This window comes from Salvelinus alpinus, chromosome 6, assembly GCF_045679555.1.
Source record: "Salvelinus alpinus chromosome 6, SLU_Salpinus.1, whole genome shotgun sequence".
NCBI classification, from domain to species: domain Eukaryota; kingdom Metazoa; phylum Chordata; class Actinopteri; order Salmoniformes; family Salmonidae; genus Salvelinus; species Salvelinus alpinus.
In genome coordinates, this window is record NC_092091.1 from 23770399 (window position 1) to 23792883 (window position 22485).

General features: G+C 46.4%; 1 protein-coding gene across 15 annotated transcripts in view; it reads left to right on the top strand.

Moving 5' to 3' along the window:
• Nucleotides 1–22485, top strand: part of LOC139578407 (nuclear factor 1 C-type-like) — a 113454-nt gene that overhangs the window by 74876 nt on the left and 16093 nt on the right. For 5 of the 15 annotated variants that reach the window (XM_071405944.1, XM_071405945.1, XM_071405942.1 and 2 more), the window contains exons 4-8: nt 111–185; nt 5202–5325; nt 12818–12942; nt 15886–15996; nt 18879–19123. In XM_071405944.1, coding sequence (XP_071262045.1) covers nt 111–185; nt 5202–5325; nt 12818–12942; nt 15886–15996; nt 18879–19123 — 680 coding nt within the window. The remainder of the gene's footprint in view (nt 1–110; nt 186–5201; nt 5326–12817; nt 12943–15885; nt 15997–18878; nt 19124–22485) is intronic. The other 10 variants (XM_071405948.1, XM_071405946.1, XM_071405947.1 and 7 more) reach the window with 6 other exon arrangements.

The following is a 22485-nucleotide window of genomic DNA, read 5'->3' on the forward strand; positions in this document are numbered from 1 at the left end:
ATGTATTGTGTCTTTGTCTTGTGATGTCTCTTAAAAGTGAGAAGTTCCTGTAATGTTTGTTGTATTATGTCACAGAACTCTCCATGGTGACTCATCTCTGTGTTTTCCAGATGCTCCTGAGTTTCAGGAAAGCTTTGTGACGTCAGGAGTTTTTAATGTAACAGAGCTGGTGCAAGTGTCCAGAAGTAAGATTTTTACACCTTTTATTTAGCTACGTGTGTTTTTATATATTTGTGGTTGAATGGATGGACGGAGTGTGTTGGTGCAATATCATCTTTTTGTTACAGTTCTTTCTTAAAACGTCATGTGTGGCTGCTTTCCTTATAACTCCCATAACTTACACAGCAACATGCTTAGGAGCTGGACATGTGTCACATAAACTATGGTGATTCAAGTTCTGACAGCCCTCTTCTGTGAAAAATGAGCTAGCTCACACACTCTGGCCCTCAGGCAGCGGGTGGAAACTCCCAGCCTCTCTGGCAGCAGTCACTCTGCTCCCCTCAGTAGCTGAGCTCCTAGTCTCTACATTGCTGCATGTTCCACTTCTGCTATTCAACCATAACCCCATCAGATGGATACACAGAGGTAGGAAACACATGGATGGTATAACAGCCTAGGTGACAAAGATGGTAGGGAATATCCAGGTCCAGGATTACGGGAGATACTAACGTAATCCACTTACAGCATTAATCACAGTCAACATGCAGAGTAAGCCTCTCCTTACTGTCTACACCCCATCAGACACTCAATATGATTTCTGACCGGGAATCAGATCATAGGGCTTTAGGATGACATTATTTAGGACTTCCTCATCATTCATGTTGTTTTATCTGTCTCATGGTGGATTGTGGATCGTGCAGATGTTTTATCCATGTAATATGTTCTACTCACAATGCTAAGGCTGCGTGTTCTGTGCTGTGTGCTTTGAGCTTTGTGATTGGCTGGGGATGCTGTGCTCACCAGGCCTGGCATTAGTGAATTAGGGCCACATTAACCTCTAATCACTTTGTATGAATAACCATCGTCTCCCAGCCCCACAGACCTCACTAGTCACCACCTGAGACCTCTATTCACTTACCCTCCAATCTGAGTCATCATTTACATACGTTATTTCATTATGTTTAGAAATTGAGTTTAATCAGATTTGAAAGGCAGCGCAAGTGAAGGGAGCTGAAGGGAGAGAAGCTCACCCATCTGTCGTATGTAATTGATCACGCTTTCGGTTTCCACAGTGATAATGCCTTTCTCCGAAGGGTCTTCATCTGTCATTCAAAATAAATGCTCTTCAGTATGAACGACAAGCTCTGATGAGCGTACATTCACTCACACACCGATTTGAAATACTTATTTGAATCCACTACAAAAAAAGGATCCAAACATTTCAAAGGTCCCTGTATTCATGGCACTCAAAGGTACAGAAAGCAAATCCTTCTCCAAACAGCTAGGCTGCCCACGACAACTGAAACAGAGTGTACATAGCCAATTGCTTTGCCCTAGTTTTTGTCAGGCCCACAATCTGGAGGCCACACACTGCAGGCCTGTGTACGTGGCCAAGACTGCCAAATATCAGCACCACCTTCTTGTACCTCCACCCGAGGCTGTCCAAGAGTGCCGCGAGAGGCGGATACTTCCGCAGCTTCTCGGCAAAGGCCTGCTCCATGTAGCCTTAAAATGAGCAGACCACTTCCACAATGAGCACCTCTCCCTTACCTCCCCCCACAACAACAATATCTGGCGTAGTTGGCACACATGAAAACACATCAACATAAAACCAGCTTCCCCTTACACAACAATGTTTCTGCATATGTGCTGTTGGTGAGACTGTCTCACCTCGCTGGCTATCAGGTCAATAAGACTGTCATGTCTAGCAATGTACAAATCCTTGTATGAACAGAAGCCATTCACAACATGGGCATTACATTTGACTTCTGTAGAATACAAAATGGGTACCGGAGTGCTAGATTATATTGTGTTGGTATAACTTGCAGCCTTGCCTTAACAGTAAAGGTGAGAATGTTCTCGCCAACGGCAGCATTCTGGTACATGGAAGTGGAGACACAGTCCAGAGCAGTGAGTTTCCCCTGCAGCCTCAGGCCAGTCCAGTGTGGTCAGTAGCTGCATCCATCTGATACCAAGGAGTGTTGTCCTATGTCACTATTGCCAGTGATTTGTGTTCAATGGTGAAGACAGGCATGGTGGGTGGAGGGCCGGATCTCCATTGGCAGACCACCTCTGTCTTGGTGGTGTTGATAGACAGTCCCATCCTGCTATAGACCCTCATAGATGCTACAAGGATGGACTGAAGGTCTTCTGGAGTGTGGGTCACTAGAGCACAGTCATCAGCCGAAGCCTTGGTGGTTGCTTGAAGCCTCCTGATGTTGAATAGGTTTCCATCCAGCCTGAAGGCCACCGCAACCATGCTGCTGTCCTCAAGCTCCTTGTGGAGAAGCTGGGTGACATATAGGAGGAAGATGTTAAAGAGTACCGGTGCCAGAACACATCCCTGTCTCACACTGATGCTTACTCCAAAGAGCACTGACTCCTGCCCTCCTATGGCCATCGGAGCCATCATCCCATCTTGGAACTGGCAAAGGATGTTGACACATTTGTCTGGACAGCCACATTTGAGTAGAATGCCCCATAGTAGTTCCCTGCTCACAATGTTGAAGTCCTTGGAGAGGTCGACAAAGACCATGAAAAGGTCCTGATGTTGTTCACGTTACTTCTCCTGGAGTTGCTGTGCCGTGAATATCATGTCGACCGTCTCCTGTTCTTTCTGAAGCCGCATTGTGACTCTGGCAGCAGTTCCTCTGTGATGTTGTTCACCAGCATGTGTAGCATCACCTTGGCCAGGACCTTGCCGGCAAAAGACAGAAGGGATATCCCCCGGCTGCTCCCGCAGATGGACTTGTCAGCCTTGTTCTTACCTCAGTGTACTTGTTGTTCTTGAGGGAACAGAAAGCTGATAACACCACACACACACACACACACACACACACACACACACACACACACACACACACACACACACACACACACACACACACACACACACACACACACACACACACACACACACACACACCTTATGTAGAATGCTTTAGCTATAATTATCAAAACTAAATGAGTGAGTTATTATGATGCATAGGGAACACGTTTCACATTACACCTGTCAAACTGGCTCTCTGTTTTCACATTACATCTGTCAAACTGGCTCTCTGTTTTCACATTACATCTGTCAAACTGGCTCTCTGTTTTCACATTACATCTGTCAACCTGGCTCTCTGTTTTCACATTACATCTGTCAAACTGTCTCTCTGTTTTCACATTACATCTGTCAACCTGGCTCTCTGTTTTCACATTACATCTGTCAAACTGGCTCTCTGTTTTCACATTACATCTATCAAACTGTCTCTCTGTTTTCACATTACACCTGTCAAACTGGCTCTCTGTTTTCACATTACATCTGTCAACCTGGCTCTCTGTTTTCACATTACATCTGTCAAACTGGCTCTCTGTTTTCACATTACACCTGTCAAACTGGCTCTCTGTTTTCACATTACACCTGTCAAACTGGCTCTCTGTTTTCACATTACATCTGTCAAACTGGCTCTCTGTTTTCACATTACACCTGTCAAACTGTCTCTCTGTTTTCACATTACACCTGTCAAACTGGCTCTCTGTTTTCACATTACACCTGTCAAACTGGCTCTCTGTTTTCACATTACACCTGTCAAACTGGCTCTCTGTTTTCACATTACATCTGTCAAACTGGCTCTCTGTTTTCACATTACATCTGTCAAACTGGCTCTCTGTTTTCACATTACATCTGTCAAACTGGCTCTTTGTTTTCACATTACACCTGTCAAACTGGCTCTCTGTTTTCACATTACACCTGTCAAACTGGCTCTCTGTTTTCCGTGTGGTATTTTGACTCACTAATTGGAATAAATGTAGAAGTTAGACTTCAATTAACCACCTGCCAGCTGGCCTCTCCCGGGGAAAAGACTGCTAGTCCAGACTCACCCCCTCGACTCCCAAAATCCTCAGCTGCCCATGGCGCTATGCTATAAGAACTATCACCTGCACCTCTGTTCATGTGGCATACTCCACAACACTTGTAATATGTATTTACGCTCATATCCATGCTCGCGTTTTGCCCCCAAGAGGCGTTGATTTAGATTTTAGACTACATAATTAGCTTATTTAACTAATCGGTTACTTTTAAGTGCACTCCACTTTATTTACCCAGGCCTCATGTGGGATGCATATCCTAGGAGACATTAGCCGCCTTTTAGAAAGGATGAATTCTCCACTGACCTACTTTACCAGTGTAATTAAACAGAGCAGAATGTGTTGTAATTACTGAGCTTGTTTACATCACCACGGCTATCCAGCTCAACTACAGAAATAGAATCCCTCACATGAATGGGGATTCCTGTTCTAATAATTCCATTTCTATGCTTTCAACCACCCCTGCCCGTGTTCAGTTCCCTCCCTGGTTACTCTTCTTTGGCCAGAGGTTCCTGTAAGGTGCACGTGAGGGAATTGCTACACTGGAGATCCATGAATCCTCCTTTTGTGTTGTGTTCTCCAGCGTCTCAGTACAGTGTGTAGTCAGGGAGAGATTGATTGCCGGGGGATCTGTAGTGACGCCATCCCACTGTTAATAAGCATACCTGCCCTAACAAATGGGCCATTGTTCTCCAAGCTCACTGTGTCGCCCTACTGCTCGGTAGTATAGTGCAACAACATCTCTGTCCACTCCAGCCAGACCACAGCACAGCAGCAGGCAGCCATTAATGCACATGGTTATATAAAGTACATTAGTGGAAACCTGAGACGGGAAATGGGGTAAAGGCTGATAGATGGCTACACAGCCCCAGACCCATAATTCCACATTCTCCTGCTCTTGTTCTGAGCGTTGAAGTATGGTAGCAGACTGCTGCTGGTATTGTCCACGTTTTGGAGCTGTTACAGAGAAGGGCACACAGATACAACACAATATCTTTGCTCACACAGCGACACAATTCTTCAGCAGCGATGTATGAGTGAGCTTGAGGATGGTGCTACATATCCTTTATGCAGATGTTTGAGTATGATTCCATAGATAATTGCATGTTTAATTGACAGTAATGTACAGTGTGTGACATGTTCCTCCCCTGACTGACCTGTCCCCTCTGTGTGTTTGTTGCATGCAGCTCCGGTGGTGACCGGGGCAGGCCCTAACTTCTCCCTGGGGGAGCTGCAGGGGCACCTGGCCTACGACCTCAACCCCTCAGGGGTGGGCATGAGGAGAACCCTGCCCAGCACCTCCTCCAGCGGGTCAGTACCAGCCCCAAAACACACACATGCACACAATCTAGACTGGAAATGAACAAACTGTATACACTACAAAGGCACAAACTCGCGGCACCGTACACTTCTTTAATTAATGTTGATATTACTCTACCCTGTGAATACACTCACATTCAGAATGTTCAAATACATTCCAGGTTAACATGAACCTTAAATGAAAGGCTGGATGTGCAACCACTTGAGAGGAAGACTGTGTTTTTTCATGGGTGCACAGAGAGCAGTGTCCTTTTGCCGAAAGCACAACACTTTAACTAAAAGAACAATGGCTGTTCCTCAGGTGACTGCAGACTGTGTGATTTATCTGGACGTGTACACCACTGCCAAAACACCAGCTGTGATTCATTGTGTAATTTGTCACTGTAAAAGGCAAGTAAAGCTGGGACAAAATGAGACTGTAAATTAACTGGTTTACCTGAAGGTCCTGAAACTACTCAGTTTTCTACCGGTCATCTTCAGGTTGCTGTTTTTGACCCACTTGTGTACTGTGTGTGTGTGTGTGTGTGTGTGTGTGTGTGTGTGTGTGTGTGTGTGTGTGTGTGTGTGTGTGTGTGTGTGTGTGTGTGTGTGTGTGTGTGCGTGCGTGCGTGCGTGCGTGCGTGCGTGCGTGCGTGCGTGCGTGCGTGCGTGCGTGTGTGTGCGTGCATGTGTTCGTTCGTGCTTGCTTGCGTGCGTGCGTGCTTGCTAACGCATCAAATCAGCCTCTAAAGTCCATTGTGCACGAGATGACGCTGTCGAGTAATATTAAACATAATTGAGCAAGCAAACGCTTAATCAAGAGGGCAGAGAATGGGTCCTGCGAGCAGAAGATGTGCCCCCGAGTGAACAGGCCAGTGGAGAGAGCAGAGGATGCGCCCGCGAGCGAACAGGCCAGTGGAGAGAGTAGAGGATGCGCCCGCGAGTGAACAGGCCAGTGGAGAGAGCAGAGGATGCGCCTGCGAGCGGACAGGCCAGTGGACAGAGCAGAGGATGTGTCCACGAGTGGACAGGCCAGTGGAGAGAGCAGAGGATGTGTCCACGAGTGGACAGGCCAGTGGAGAGAGCAAAGGATGCACCCGCGAGTGGACAGGCCAGTGGAGAGAGCAGAGGATGTGTCCACGAGTGGACAGGCCAGCGGAGAGAGCAGAGGATGTGCCCGCAAGCAGACAGGCCAGTGGAGAGAGCAGAGATGCACCCGCGAGCGAACAGGCCAGTGGAGAGAGCAGAGGGTGTGCCTGCGAGCGGACAGGCCAGTGGAGAGAGCAGAGGATGTGCCCGCGAGCGGACAGGCCAGTGGAGAGAGCAGAGGATGTGCCCGCGAGCGGACAGGCCAGTGGAGAGAGCAGAGGATGTGCCTGCGAGCGGACAGGCCAGTGGAGAGAGCAGAGGATGTGCCTGCGAGCGGACAGGCCAGTGGAGAGAGCAGAGGATGTGCCTGCGAGCGGACAGGCCAGTGGAGAGAGCAGAGGATGTGCCTGCGAGCGGACAGGCCAGTGGAGAGAGCAGAGGATGTGCCTGCGAGCGGACAGGCCAGTGGAGAGAGCAGAGGATGTGCCTGCGAGCGGACAGGCCAGTGGAGAGCTTGCAAGTGTTACTTTCAATTTGGCATTGGAAGTTGTATTGAGTACAGGCAGTAATACAGGAGTCAAATTGCATAGGGAGTCTCATCAGATCAGATGTTATCAGCAATTCAGAGCCATCTGGGGAAAGAGCACAAGTAGAACAAAGATATATGTGCTGAAAACTGATAAAATGTATCATTCAAGGTCAGATTTCACCTAAAACAATGACATGAACTCTGTCCCAATTAATCTCAGCTTAACTCCTCACTTCCTCTCTACTCGAATGCTTCTCAAAACCCATTGGAGGTCTGAGGCGAGGAACCTAGGGTCCTCTCCTCTGATGGTGTTTTAGAAGGAGGCACGTAAAAAGGATGCAAGGAATCGAGGAAAGATAAAATGGCACAGATCAGTGGCATGTTTGCCTCAATATGGAATGGCAGACGTCACTATGTGGGAGCACGCCCCTATCCACATCGACGGGACCACAGTGGAAAGGTGAAGAGCTTTAAGTTCCTCGGTGTACACATCACTGACAATCTGAAATGGTCCACCCACACAGACAGTGTGGTGAAGAAGGCACAACAGCTCCAATTCAACCTCAGGAGGCTGAAGAAATTTGGCTTGGCCCCTAAGACCCTCACAAACTTTTACAGATGTAAAATTGGGCTGTATAACCGCCTGGTATGGCAACTGCACCGCCCAAAACCACTGGAGGGTGGTGCAGTCTGCCCAGTGCATCTGCCCAGTGTCCTCCAGGACACCTACAACGCCCGATGTCACAGGAAGATCATCAAGGACATCAACCACCCGAGCCACGGCCTGTTCACCCCGCTATCATCCAGAAGGCAAGGTCAGTACAGGTGCATCAAAGCTGGGACCGAGAGACTGAAAAACAGCTTCAATCTCAAGGCCATCAGACTGTTAAATAGTCATCACTAGCCAGCTACCACCCAGTAACTTAATCCTGCACCTTGGAGGCTGCTGCCCTATGTACATAGACATGGAATCACTGGTCACTTGAAATGGAACACTAGGGAAAGGGGGAAACCTAGTCAGTTGTACAACTGAATGCCCTCAACTGAAATGTGTCTTCCACATTTAATCCAACCCCTCTGAATCAGAGAGGTGCGGGGGGCTGCCTTATTCAACATCCACGGCGCCCGGGGAACAGTGGGTTAACTGCCTTGCTCAGGGGCAGATATTTACCTTATCAGCTCAGGGATTCGATCCAGCAACCTTTTGATTGCGCTAACCACTAGGCTACCTGCCGCCTAATCACTTTAATAATGTTTACATACTGTTTTACTCATTTCATATGTATATTCTGTATTCTACTGTATTTTGGTCAATGCCACTCCAACATTGCTCGTCCTAATATTTATTTATTATTTATTATTTCTTAATTCCATTATTTTACTTTTAAATGTCTGTGTATTGTTGTGAATTGTTAGATACTACTGCACTGTTGGAGCTAGGAACACAAGCATTTCGCTACACCCGCAATAACATCCGCTAAATATGTGTATGTGACCAATACAATTTGATTTGATTTGAGCAGAGCAGAGGCGTACAATCCAGGGCCTTCGTCAGTGTTATTGAGCAATAAGAAACCTTCCTTAGAACTTTAGTTAAGAAACAGATAGATGAGCATACAGGTATGTTTAAGGTGCCATACCTTTAGCTCGTTGGTGCAGCTGATAGGCTAGATGGAGTTGGAGAAGGTCTTGACCACGCGCTGGCTGTTGGTGGCCATGTCCCCTCCCTCAGAACCAGTGAAGATCTCCAGGTTCTTACAGTGGGGCATCAGCACAATCTGTAGAGAAGACAGAAAGTTACAGAGGATTGAAGTAGATTTAGTATGGAGTCGAAGGGATGAATCCCAACTTAAAATCTTTGTAGCGTGAATTTTTATTCAGGTGACATCAATGCATGATTTACGCAAACGTCTCAGTTGTGTCTAGGTGTTTAACAGTGTGTGTGTGTGGGAACTAACCGAGTCAATGAGTGTGCATGGGGACTGGACATCACTGAGTGCAGAGTAGAGGGGCAAGCTAAGACGAACAGTGTAGTCCATCCCTGCCTCGAAACACTGGTCTGGGGAGCACCACATATCTGAGGAGTCGAGAGAGAGAGAGAGAGGGAGGGAGATCACAAAACACTGCACTAAATCACACGCAAGAAAAGTGTATGCAAACAAAACACAGGCCTGTAATGCAAGGTGTATACAGACTCATAGTAATGTAGACTCATATACACAACACGTATATCCTACACTACACACTACACTTGCATATACAGACCCATTACTCACACTCTCACGCACAACAACCATACACAGAGAGCAAGACTAGGTGTGTGTTTACCATGATCCAAGGTGGAGGAAATGTTTGTTGAGATGGGACGCATCACCTCCTCCCACTGGTCCAGTAACTATGCCAGCACAACGGGTACATAGACATTGGAGTTTGATTCCCCTGGTCAGGACTCCACTGAGGAAGGTGGAGGGATACATATGTGCTGAGTTGTGGAGGGATACATATGTGCCAATTTGTGTAAGGCACAATATGAGTTGCTGTTTTAAAAGAGGCAACTATGGATGATAATTTAGCCAAATATAACATACTATGTGGGACTGAGGCGAGCTGTACCCGTCCACGCCATTCGTCAGTCAGTATGGCTCAGTATTAAACAGCCTGCTGTCATTTCATGCCCAACCCTCATCTTGGAGAGCTATCCTCCTATAGGTTTTCACTTCATCCCTTACCTACACCAAATAGACAGCAGATGGTCAAAGTCAATAACATGTCATCCTCTCTATTTGACAAATGTCCTAACAACAATGACTCCATTCAACGTCAAAGCAATTAGAGGAACTCTCAGTACCACTAAGTTACGGGTAGAAGTCATGGTTAGGAAATCCCCAGAGTGCTGTGCATAGTGGAGAGCCAAGGTACTTGAAACAGAGTATCTCCTATCTCTGTCAGCTAAGCAGAGAATAACTTATCCACCACATAGTGAAAGTGGGCCTGGATGGAGAAAGGGATGGAGAGAGAATAGATGGTTAGAGGACATTCTCTCATTGTAACTGCCGAAAACTTGCCAGATTAAAAGTAATAAAATCTGTATTTCAAATAGACTGTATCTCAAAGTATTCTGCTGATTATGGCTTTGTGGTTGTGTTAACTAGGGCTGTGGCGGTCATGAAATTTTGTCAGCTGGTTATTGTCATGCAAAATACTGCCGGTCTCACGGTAGCTGAGAAATAAATAAAACAACACTTATTTCACTCCACGCATCAACCAGTGTTTGAGGAGCGTGCTCCCACTGTGCGAGAGGTGATATTCCGCTAAAACAATTTTAAAAATTATTTTCAAATGTATTTATTTTTATGACATTTTTTCTCACCAATTTCGTGGTATCCAGTTGGTAGTTCCGATCTTGTCTCATCGCTGCAACTCCCCAACGGCCTCGGTCAAGACATGCATCCTCCAAAACATGATCCACCAAGCTGCGCTGCTTCTTAACACACTGCCGCACCAATGTGTCCGAGGAAGCACTGTTTGACAGGTGACAGAGTCAGCTTGCAGGTGCCCGGCCCGCCACAAGGAGTTGCAAGAGCGCGATAGCCAAGGAAAGCCCCTCGCCCAAACCCTCCCCTAACCCGGATGGCATTGTGCCGATTGGGCACCGCCCTATGGGGATTACGGTCACGGACGGCTGTGACACACCCTAGGCTGTAGAGGCACCTCAGCACTGCGATGCAGTGCCTTAGACCGCTGCGCCACTCGGGAGGCCCGATATTCTGCTGAAACTCTGTATGCCATGGGCTCTCCGACCCTGTTCCTGCAGCTACCCAGTGCTTAATTTGGGAAACCAAGTGAAATATGTTTGGGAACATTGATAGTGACATGTTTTCTCAACAAAACATATTTCACTAAACTGTTGACAGCCCCTCTCTGCGCTCAAGAAAGGAATAAAGGAGAGAGGAGGAGATGGAAACGCATGGTGCTGAGATATTCTGTATAGCTGAAGGTGTGTCACCCAATTAATGAAGAAAATATAAAAAATTCCCTATTACTAGGCTATTCAAAATCAAATACAAATTCACTATAATTGTAGGCCAACTGTAAGCCGCCCTGCACAATCAATGAACCAACAGTATCGCCTAGGTCTATACGTTCTCTCCCAGACTCATGGATAGACATTTTGGAGCGTAGCAGAAGGTAACTAGTCCATCCAGTATGCATAATAATACAGTCCACACTCAAAGTTGATTACTCAAATTTGTTTAATTTTGGAGTATAGGCTAGATCAATTATATACCAAAGACATCTTTAATCAGTTTTGTTTGATGTTTTTCTGCCATGTGTAATATGCGGTAGGCTATGTATTGTATAACAGCACAATCATATATTTTTTTACATTTTTAAGTTGGGAGGCTTGGGCTCAGAAGCCTATGTATAAGCTCTAATATGTGTATTGTGTTTTGAATGAATCATCACCTTAGAAAGCGCTGGCCATTTCGTTGTGTTAGGTTTTGAAACAACACCCACAATGATAATGTTTTACACTCAGCTTCAACCTGCTGTTGAACTTCTTTCTTCAAACTGATCCTCACAGTGAGGTGAGTTTAAAAGCACAATACTGTTTTGATGATGTGTTTGATGCGATTTTGGATTGTATTTACAGTGAAGTCAGAGTGGTTAGAAGGACAACAGAGCCCTGAGTACCAGGCCATTAGGACCTGATGGAGGGACAACAGAGCCCTGAGTACCAGGCCATTAGGACCTGATAGAGCGACAACAGAGCCCTGAGTACCAGGCCATTAGGACCTGATAGAGCGACAATAGAGCCCTGAGTACCAGGCAGTTAGTGACCTGATGCAAGAACAATAGAGCCCTGAGTACCAGGCCATTAGGACCTGATAGAGGGACAATAGAGCCCTGAGTACCAGACCATTAGGACCTGATAGAGGGACAATAGAGCCCTGAGTACCAGACCATTAGGACCTGATAGAGGGACAATAGAGCCCTGAGTACCCGGAAGTTAGTGACCTGATAGAGGGACAATAGAGCCCTGAGTACCAGGCCATTAGGACCTGATAGAGGGACAATAGAGCCCTGAGTACCAGACCATTAGGACCTGATAGAGGGACAATAGAGCCCTGAGTACCCGGAAGTTAGTGACCTGATAGAGGGACAATAGAGCCCTGAGTACCAGACCATTAGGACCTGATAGAGGGACAATAGAGCCCTGAGTACCCGGAAGTTAGTGACCTGATAGAGGGACAATAGAGCCCTGAGTACCAGACCATTAGTGACCTGACGGTTGTTAGCAAGTTGGGTCCTACCAACGCATGTCCAGAGTGCATATGAGGAGATTACCGTGACTCAGCGGTCACATGGAATTTTACTGCGGTCATGACTCATGACTGCCAGTGTGGCGGTAATACAGTCACCGCAACAGCCCTAGTGTTAGCTAGTGACGACCATGTTCATTGGCTCGAATTTTCATTTATTTTTTTTAAATTATAGCAAAAGATTGCAGTTGTGAGAGCACGATTTTTGGGTGTGAGAGGAGAAATCCATGTGAGCATGTGGTTTATTTGTGAGAGCTCAGTAACTTCTGAGTCTTGACAAAACAGAACAAAAATCTCTGCTCTTGAATGAATATTTTTGCGTGCGGCAATGATGTGCCCGCGGGACCTCTGCGCTCTCGACTCAGTGTTTGCTTGCTCAGTGATGTTTCATCTTCACAGCTCCATTTTGCGTGCAATGGCCTTTAGAGGGTATAGTTTGACGCCACAGCGTGTACGTGTACATTCTTTAGACACTGTACACAGTTTCCCCCAGGAGCTCTCCATGTTTCACATTGCCTTCCCCTTATTTCCTCTTCCCTCTCTCCCTCTGTTTGACATCCAGGAGTAAGAGGCACAAGTCGGGCTCCATGGAGGATGATGTGGACACCAGTCCTGGAGGGGAGTACTACACCTCTCCCAACTCCCCGGCTAGCAGCTCCCGCAACTGGCAGGAAGACCTGGAAGGAGGTGAGCATCCCCTCTGGTCATCCACACAATCTCTTAGATATTGTATAGTTTTGTCCATTCTGTCATGTTGAGGACACTGGCTATCCTCCAACTCTTCAGTGATAACAAAGGGTGACTGAGTTCTGGTGTCCATCTTAAATGTTCTTTATTACGGGTATCAAGGAACATCAACATTCATACCTTTCATAATCACCGTGGGGAAACAGCTGAAATATCAGGCCATACTTTCACTTCAGGTACCTTGAAAGCTACTGACACAGTGCAAAAGAGCAAATGACAAATATATCATGTTATGAACTGCTGCACAGAAAGCCTTGGCTGCGAAATACGCGGCTTCAAATTTCCCAAATTGAGCCTGAAGTCGTAATTAATTCATGAACCAACACTTTTTGTGAAAGTCGACAAAAAGCCAAGTGGACCAGGGTACCTTGGAGCAGTATCCACAGATGCAACGTCCCAGTAGCTATCTTCTTTCTTTCCTCTCACCTCAGGCTCACGTACCAATTTGCTAGTATGGAATGATTTTCCTAACAAAGATATTTAGCAAAGTAAAGCTACTGTGTATCTCTCATCTAGATCCAAGCAATTGTTTCAAGATGATTGTTTAAAGCAGTATTTTAAATATTGAAATGGCAATATGCCTTTCAATATGTGTATTGTACAGTGTGGCCGTCCTCCCCCACCACCACTGACCTGGTTCTGGTAAAAAGAGGAGGAGTAGGTTACAGCATGCACAGTGTGCTCCAGTGGTTGAGTGTGGGAGTGTGGGTGAGAGCAGTGCAAGTAGTCAGGTAGGTGTGCTGAGGGAGTGGGGCCTGCCTGGTAAGTGCACTACACGTGCGGGGAGCATCGTTGGTATGAGCCATGAGGTGGTTCTCCATGGGTTAGCAGCACAAATGGGGAAGAGGATCACCATCTTTACCTAAGTATTTAACACACACACATGAAACATTTTAACACACTGTGTGTTTGTGCTATTAGGGGAGTTTATAGGCCTCCCATATAATCAATGCTGCGAGGTGATGCTGTTTAATTGTGGTGGACTCTCCACACTACACTAATAGTGTCCAGTGGCCTGTTAAGGGGCCTAGTGGTGTGTCCGGGGCTTTGTGGTGCTGTTAGCCAGAGTGGCCCCGGCTGGGCCCCTGGCCCCAGGAGCACCCCCAGGCTGCTGATGCTGTAACCAGAGCTGTGGAGGTCAGAAGAGCAGAGCCGGCCCCTCCCTCCCAGCCCCGACCCCATCACAGGCCCTGTAGGAGTCTGGTCCAGCCCTCCTCATGTCGTGCTCTCTCTCTTCCTGTCTAGACAGCCCTAACAAGCTCCTCTTTATGGGTGGCTGGTAGCCTCGAGCATTGGGCCAGTAACCGAAAGGTTGCTGGTTCAAATACCGGAGGTGATACGGTGAAAAACATCTGTGGCTGTGCCCTTGAACAAGGCATTTAACCCTAATTGCTCCAGGGGCACTGCACAATGGTGACCGTGGCTGTGACCCTGCAGGTGTCTCAGGGGGAATTGGGATATGAACAACAAAAATCCATTACACACTTCTGTGTCACAGGACATACTGAACACCCCCCAAATTAATATTTAACAACCCCATCTGATTGCTCTGAGATGGTGGGGGGGGATACTGGTTGAGAGGGGAATGTTTGTGCACCTTCCCCCAGGTAGAGGAGGTCAGGGAAGCTTGCGTCAGTCTGTAGCGTGGGGATTGGATTGGGAAGGTAAAGCCTGGCCTCCTGTAGAGCTGTGGCTCTGGACAGCAGAACTACCAACCATCACTCTGTAGACTTTCTTAAACAAGATATACATTTTCAAGATATTGTAATGTAAATGTAATGTGTCAAATACAGTAGGAAGATGTGTGGGTTGGAGACTGAGCTGAGAGATCAGTCAGATTAGTGTGATCAGGTAATTAACATCAGTGCTGTAATGGCTGCCCCTGCCTAGCCCCCAGCACTAAGCCGGACGTGCGTGTTTATCCTCTGAGCAAGTCTCTTGTTGAACCTCATCTGCACCCCTGCCCTCTGACATTCCCGAAAAGATGTGATTTGCTCACTCATTCTGCTCTGAGACAGAGGGCTAGGGGCGGATGGCTGGGGCAGAACAGGGGAAGAGGAAGCTGTCAGATAAGCCTCTCTCTCTCTTTCTGTTTTTCTCCCTCCCCCCTCTCTCTCTCTCTCTCACACACTCTCTCCTAGCTCTCTCTCTCTCCATCTCTTTCTTAGAAAATAATTAGAGCGTTAGAGGGGCATAACTGTATAATGTGTGAGAGAGAAACCTCAAAGTCATCACTCCATGACTGACAGACTGTTTCTTCCACTGCACAGTATCACAGCAACAACATGTACACTGTCTGCTCTGCAACTCCAAAGAAGGAAACAAAGAAAGAGCTGTGCAATCTTAAGACTCTGATCTAAAACAGGCCCGAGTTGGGTGGAGAAAGTGTTCCTAGCACACATTCTGTTATCAACAAGTGTGCGATAGCAAACTAAACACGGAGGAGTAGGACAGTAATATCACTGCAACAGAGACACACATTTGTTTAGCACATGTAAGCAACTCTGGTATCAGGCACTGCAGGCCTCTTGGGAATGTGAGTGATCTACCTAGGCGAACCTGATTTGAGGTAGATCTGACCAAAACATAATCTTGTTTCTGATCCTATTGTTTCGTCTCAATGAGGAAATGAGGAAGTTAGTTTGGAGCGTATGTGCTTTACTGCATCGTACTGCAGAGCTGATAATGACTGACTGGGTCATCTCAATGCACCCTGCCACCCTGTGGTGAGCTCCTGCCATTACAACAGCCGTGTAGTAGCAGATTGAACTTGACAATGAAATGTAGGGTCTTTTCAATATCCTCCACCAGACAGTCATTATTATTATGGGAGTCGCAGTGGCGTCAGTAACACCCTCTGTGTATCTCTGTCTCTGTGTCCAGGCATGTCCCCTGGAGTAAAGAAGACAGAGATGGACAGCCCGTCTCCTCAGGAGAGCTCCCCACGTCTCGGCTTCACACAGCACCACCGGCCCGTCATCGCAGTGCACAGTGGTCAGTACACACAGTCTTACGCATGTCACCCACCCACACACATTTACAGGAGACATCTTGTCACTGTTGCCACAATCTACCAAGCCTGACGCGCGTACTTCTCCTAGGATGTGAGAAGAATGTAGTCGGGAAAGAGAGAATGCATGTTTCATACGTCAGAAAAGACATGTTTCATACGTCAGAAAAGACATGTTTCATACGTCAGAAAAGACATGTTTCATACGTCAGAAAATACGTTTCATACATCAGAAAAGACATGTGTCTTACGTCAGAAAAGACATGTGTCTTACGTCAGAAAAGACATGTTTCTTACGTCAGAAAATACATGTTTCTTACGTCAGAAAATACATGTTTCTTACGTCAGAAAATACATGTTTCTTACGTCAGAAAAGACATGTTTCATACGTCAGAAAAGACATGTGTCTTACGTCAGAAAAGACATGTTTCTTACGTCAGAAAAGACATGTTTCTTACGTCAGAAAAGACATGTGTCTTACGTCAGAAAATACATGTTTCTTACGTCAGAAAAGACATGTGTCTTACGTCAGAAAAGACATGTTTCTTACGTCAGAAAAGACATGTTTCTTACGTCAGAAAAGACATGTGTCTTACGTCAGAAAAGACATGTTTCTTACGTCAGAAAAGACATGTTTCTTACGTCAGAAAAGACATGTTTCATACGTCAGAAAAGACATGTTTCTTACGTCAGAAAAGACATGTTTCTTACGTCAGAAAAGACATGTGTCTTACGTCAGAAAAGACATGTTTCTTACGTCAGAAAAGACATGTTTCTTACGTCAGAAAAGACATGTGTCTTACGTCAGAAAATACATGTTTCTTACGTCAGAAAAGACATGTGTCTTACGTCAGAAAATACATGTTTCTTACGTCAGAAAATACATGTTTCTTACGTCAGAAAAGACATGTGTCTTACGTCAGAAAATACATGTTTCTTACGTCAGAAAAGACATGTTTCTTACGTCAGAAAAGACATGTTTCTTACGTCAGAAAATACATGTTTCTTACGCCAGAAAAGACATGTTTCTTACGTCAGAAAAGACATGTGTCTTACGTCAGAAAAGACATGTGTCTTACGTCAGAAAAGACATGTTTCTTACGTCAGAAAATACATGTCTTAAGTCAGAAAATACATGTTTCATACATCAGAAAAGACATGTTTCTTACGTCAGAAAAGACATGTGTCTTAAGTCAGAAAAGACATGTTTCTTACGTCAGAAAATACATGTTTCTTACGTCAGAAAAGACATGTTTCTTACGTCAGAAAAGACATGTTTCATACGTCAGAAAAGACATGTTTCTTACGTCAGAAAAGACATGTGTCTTACGTCAGAAAAGACATGTGTCTTACGTCAGAAAAGACATGTGTCTTACGTCAGAAAATACATGTTTCATACATCAGAAAAGACATGTTTCTTACGTCAGAAAAGACATGTGTCTTACGTCAGAAAATACATGTTTCTTACGTCAGAAAAGACATGTTTCTTACGTCAGAAAAGACATGTGTCTTACGTCAGAAAATACATGTTTCTTACGTCAGAAAAGACATGTGTCTTACGTCAGAAAATACATGTTTCTTACGTCAGAAAATACATGTTTCTTACGTCAGAAAAGACATGTGTCTTACGTCAGAAAATACATGTTTCTTACGTCAGAAAAGACATGTTTCTTACGTCAGAAAAGACATGTTTCTTACGCCAGAAAAGACATGTTTCTTACGTCAGAAAAGACATGTGTCTTACGTCAGAAAAGACATGTGTCTTACGTCAGAAAAGACATGTTTCTTACGTCAGAAAATACATGTCTTAAGTCAGAAAATACATGTTTCATACATCAGAAAAGACATGTTTCTTACGTCAGAAAAGACATGTGTCTTAAGTCAGAAAAGACATGTTTCTTACGTCAGAAAATACATGTTTCTTACGTCAGAAAAGACATGTTTCTTACGTCAGAAAAGACATGTTTCATACGTCAGAAAAGACATGTTTCTTACGTCAGAAAAGACATGTGTCTTACGTCAGAAAAGACATGTGTCTTACGTCAGAAAAGACATGTGTCTTACGTCAGAAAATACATGTTTCTTACGTCAGAAAATACATGTTTCTTACGTCAGAAAATACATGTGTCTTAAGTCAGAAAATACATGTTTCATACATCAGAAAAGACATGTTTCTTACGTCAGAAAAGACATGTGTCTTAAGTCAGAAAATACATGTTTCTTACGTCAGAAAAGACATGTTTCATACATCAGAAAAGACATGTGTCTTACGTCAGAAAATCAACCCTTCTTCATAGTTAAGATATTGTCTAAAAGTTTGCCATTTTTTTTATGTCTGTACCTGTTGAGGTCATCCTGGTGTAGGTACTGACTGCAGGCATTATGCTTTAAACAAGACAAGCTTCCTTTCAGACAATGCATTATTTAGTTTTTTTAATTGAACTCCCCGTTAACACTTTCTGACAGGTAATTGTTTGTGGAGACAATGAAGAGTAATCTATGAGCAGGTATTGTTCCCCAGCCAAACGTCTGCTGGATGATGCATGAACAATTAAAGCTGCTGTTAAAACGAATTGACTATGTTAGCGAGTGGTCCTGATAAATAATAGTTGCCATACAAAATGTCATAAGCTCACGCAACAGATACTGTACCAAGGGAGAGTCGGAAAGATTGAGTCATTTCATTGTTTTTGCAAAAGCACACATCTTCAATGTCACTTATCTTATCTCAAGCGTATCATCATTGTGGACCATGAAAAAGTACATTTATGTACATATTCTCTCTTTCTCTCTCTGTCTTTCTTTCTCTCTGTCTTTCTTCCTCTCTTTTCTCCCTCTCCCTCTCTCTCTTTCTCTCTCTGTGCAGGGATCTCTCGGAGTCCGCACCCTTCCTCGTCTTTGCACTTCCCCACCACCTCCATCCTGCCCCAGTCCACCTCCTACTTCCCCCACACCGCCATCCGCTACCCGCCACACCTCAGCTCCCAAGACCCGCTGAAGGACCTGGTCTCCCTGGCCTGTGACCCGTCCAACCAGCAGCCCAGCCCAGTGAGTCCAGCCCATCTAACAACTCTAACTAGGGCCCCGAGTTTGTCCTGGTCAGGTCATTTGGTCAGTAAAACTTCTGCCCCCTACTCATTACTCATACTAGATAGGAACCCAGTAGAGAGAGAGTTGGCCTCCAATTCACCATGTTTTATGTGTTCATCTAGCAGAACCTATAGTATGACATCGTCTTTGGACCATGATTTCATGGCAAGACCTTAAGTTTGAGGTAATGTTAATTAAAGTTCACTCACTCAGAGGGTGTGGTTTATTCAGAGAACTGTGTTATTTCCATTTGTTGTTTAAATGAATTTGTTTATTTATTTATTTGGATCACCATTAGCTTTTACAGAGGCAGCAGCTATTATAGATTCACCTAATCGTTTGTTTGATATTTAATTCCTTCATGCTTCATGTTTCCTATGTCGTCACCCTGTCTCAAATGGCCTGTAGACTGTATGAAATGCCATTTCATTCCCATATTCTCCCCCACCGTGGTCTTTACTAGTGGACTGGGGATACTCTACTGTAGGTGACGTAACCTGAGAGAGCGGCAGGTTTCCCTCACGTAGCTGTTACTCCTCCTCCCCTCGGCTCCAAACTGCAGAATGGAGCCACCACAACCCTCCGTGACTCTCAGATTGATTAACACGCCCTGAAGGCGGCAACAATTCAATAGATCTGTAGCCATAAAATCATTGTTATAACTGTATGTGTTTTAGCCAACTTCTTCGATTATTACCGTTATTCAATGTGTTGGCTGTCTGGTAGTACAGTAGTGGTGAATCCCCCGTCACACAGAGGAAAATAAGCCTTCAGTCTTCCTGCTCTGTTTAGACTCAGCCTGCTAGCCCTGCTGATCCTGGGACCAGACCAGCTCCTCAGACATGGTTACACTCATTACCAATATGTGACATAGACCTGAGAGGACCTGCCACTGCACCACATGCAAAAGACCCCTCTTCCCTGCTTTAAATAGGCCGGAATTACAAGCCAAGTTGCTCAATGAAGCTGTCATACTGTTTCTGTATTGACTTGAAAGGGGTGAAGGGATGGAGGGAAGGGGTGGGGGGGGGGGCACTAGAGGAATGAACCTGAAGGAGATTCCAGTACGTCTCTGGCAGTGATGCTGATGTTGGCAGAGTGCATAAGTCTAGCACAGGGAGAGAGGAGAGGATAGACATTTACTTGTATCAGAAGTGCCCCCAGCAGCAGCCACGCTGGGCTCTGCTCGGCCAAGTTTCTGCAGAGTCATTGAAATTCCCCCTGCTGCAGTGCGACTGCAGCCAGGCAGTCACAAAGGACGAGCGCATGGCACCACAATGTAGCTGACTCATTTGCTCATCCATTGTTGTGGAGGACAGTGAGTGAGCAGTCCTCTCCTCTGGAGAGGGGAGAGTATCTGAAAGCCAGGCCAGCCAGGGGAAGAGCAGCCATGGATGGAGGGGAGGATGGATGACTAGCTGAGCAGTGCAGTGCAGTGCCCTGGACATTACTCGCTCTCCCTCATCTCTCCCTCCCTAACTCCCACATACACACACACCAGTGGAGGCTGCTGAGGAGAGGACGGCTCTTAATACTGGTTGGAACGGAGCAAATAGAATGGCATTAAACACCTGGAAACCATGGAAACCATGTATTTGATGTATTTGATATCATTCCACTGATTCCAGTCCAGTCATTACCACGAGCCCGTTCTCCCCAAATTAAGGTGCCACCAACCTCCTGTGACACACACACACACTCACACACACTCACACACACACAGTGCTGATGGAAAGAGAAAGCATGTGTATGTGAGAGAGAGAGAGAGAGAGAGTGAGAAATAGTTGAGGAGAGACAGGGCCAGTGCAGTGGCATGTAGTATTCTACCATCTGTGCTACAGCAGTGATGCTCCCCTACTCCTCCCAACTCCCACAGAGCTGACGTGTTCCCTCCTCTCTCCCTTCACAGCTGACGTGTTCCCTCCTCTCTCCCTTCACGACTGGCGTGTTCCCTCCTCTCTCCCTTCACAGCTGACGTGTTCCCTCCTCTCTCCCTTCACAGCTGACGTGTTCCCTCCTCTCTCCCTTCACAGCTGACGTGTTCCCTCCTCTCTCCCTTCACTGCTGACGTGTTCCCTCTTTCCCTTCACAGCTGATGTGTTCCCTCCTCTCTCCCTTCACAGCTGACGTGTTCCCTCCTCTCTCCCTTCACAGCTGATGTGTTCTCTCCTCTCTCCCTTCACAGCTGACGTGTTCCCTCCTCTCTCCCTTCACAGCTGACGTGTTCCCTCCTCTCTCCCTTCACTGCTGACGTGTTCCCTCTTTCCCTTCACGGCTGATGTGTTCCCTCCTCTCTCCCTTCACAGCTGACGTGTTCCCTCCTCTCTCCCTTCACAGCTGACGTGTTCCCTCTTTCCCTTCACAGCTGACGTGTTCCCTCCTCTCTCCCTTCACGACTGGCGTGTTCCCTCCTCTCTCCCTTCACAGCTGACGTGTTCCCTCCTCTCTCCCTTCACAGCTGACGTGTTCCCTCCTCTCTCCCTTCACAGCTGACGTGTTCCCTCCTCTCTCCCTTCACGACTGGCGTGTTCCCTCCTCTCTCCCTTCACAGCTGACGTGTTCCGTCCTCTCTCCCTTCACAGCTGACGTGTTCCCTCTTCTCTCCCTTCACAGCTGACGTGTTCCCTCCTCTCTCTCTTCACAGCTGGCGTGTTCCCTCCTCTCTCCCTTCACAGCTGACGTGTTCCCTCCTCTCTCCCTTCACGACTGACGTGTTCCCTCCTCTCTCCCTTCACTGTGACATGTTCCCTCCTCTCTCCTTCACTGTTGACGTGTTCCCTCCTCTCTCCCTTCACAGCTGACGTGTTCCCTCCTCTTTCCCTTCACAACTGACGTGTTCCCTCCTCTCTCCCTTCACAGCTGACGTGTTCCCCCCTCTCTCCCTTCACAGCTGACGTGTTCCCTCCTCTCTCCCTTCACAGCTGACGTGTTCCCTCCTCTCTCCCTTCACAACTGACGTGTTCCCTCCTCTCTCCCTTCACAGCTGGCGTGTTCCCTCCTCTCTCCCTTCACAGCTGGCGTGTTCCCTCCTCACTCCTTTCACAGCTGACGTGTTCCCTCCTCTCTCCCTTCACGACTGACGTGTTCCCTCCTCTCTCCCTTCACTGTTGACGTGTTCCCTCCTCTCTCCCTTCACGACTGACGTGTTCCCTCCTCTCTCCCTTCACAGCTGACGTGTTCCCTCCTCTTTCCCTTCACGACTGACGTGTTCCCTCCTCTCTCCCTTCACAGCTGATGTGTTCCCTCCTCTCTCCCTTCACAGCTGACGTGTTCCCTCCTCTCTCCCTTCACAGCTGACGTGTTCCCTCCTCTCTCCCTTCACAACTGACGTGTTCCCTCCTCTCTCCCTTCACAGATGACAAGTTCCCTCCTCTCTCCCTTCA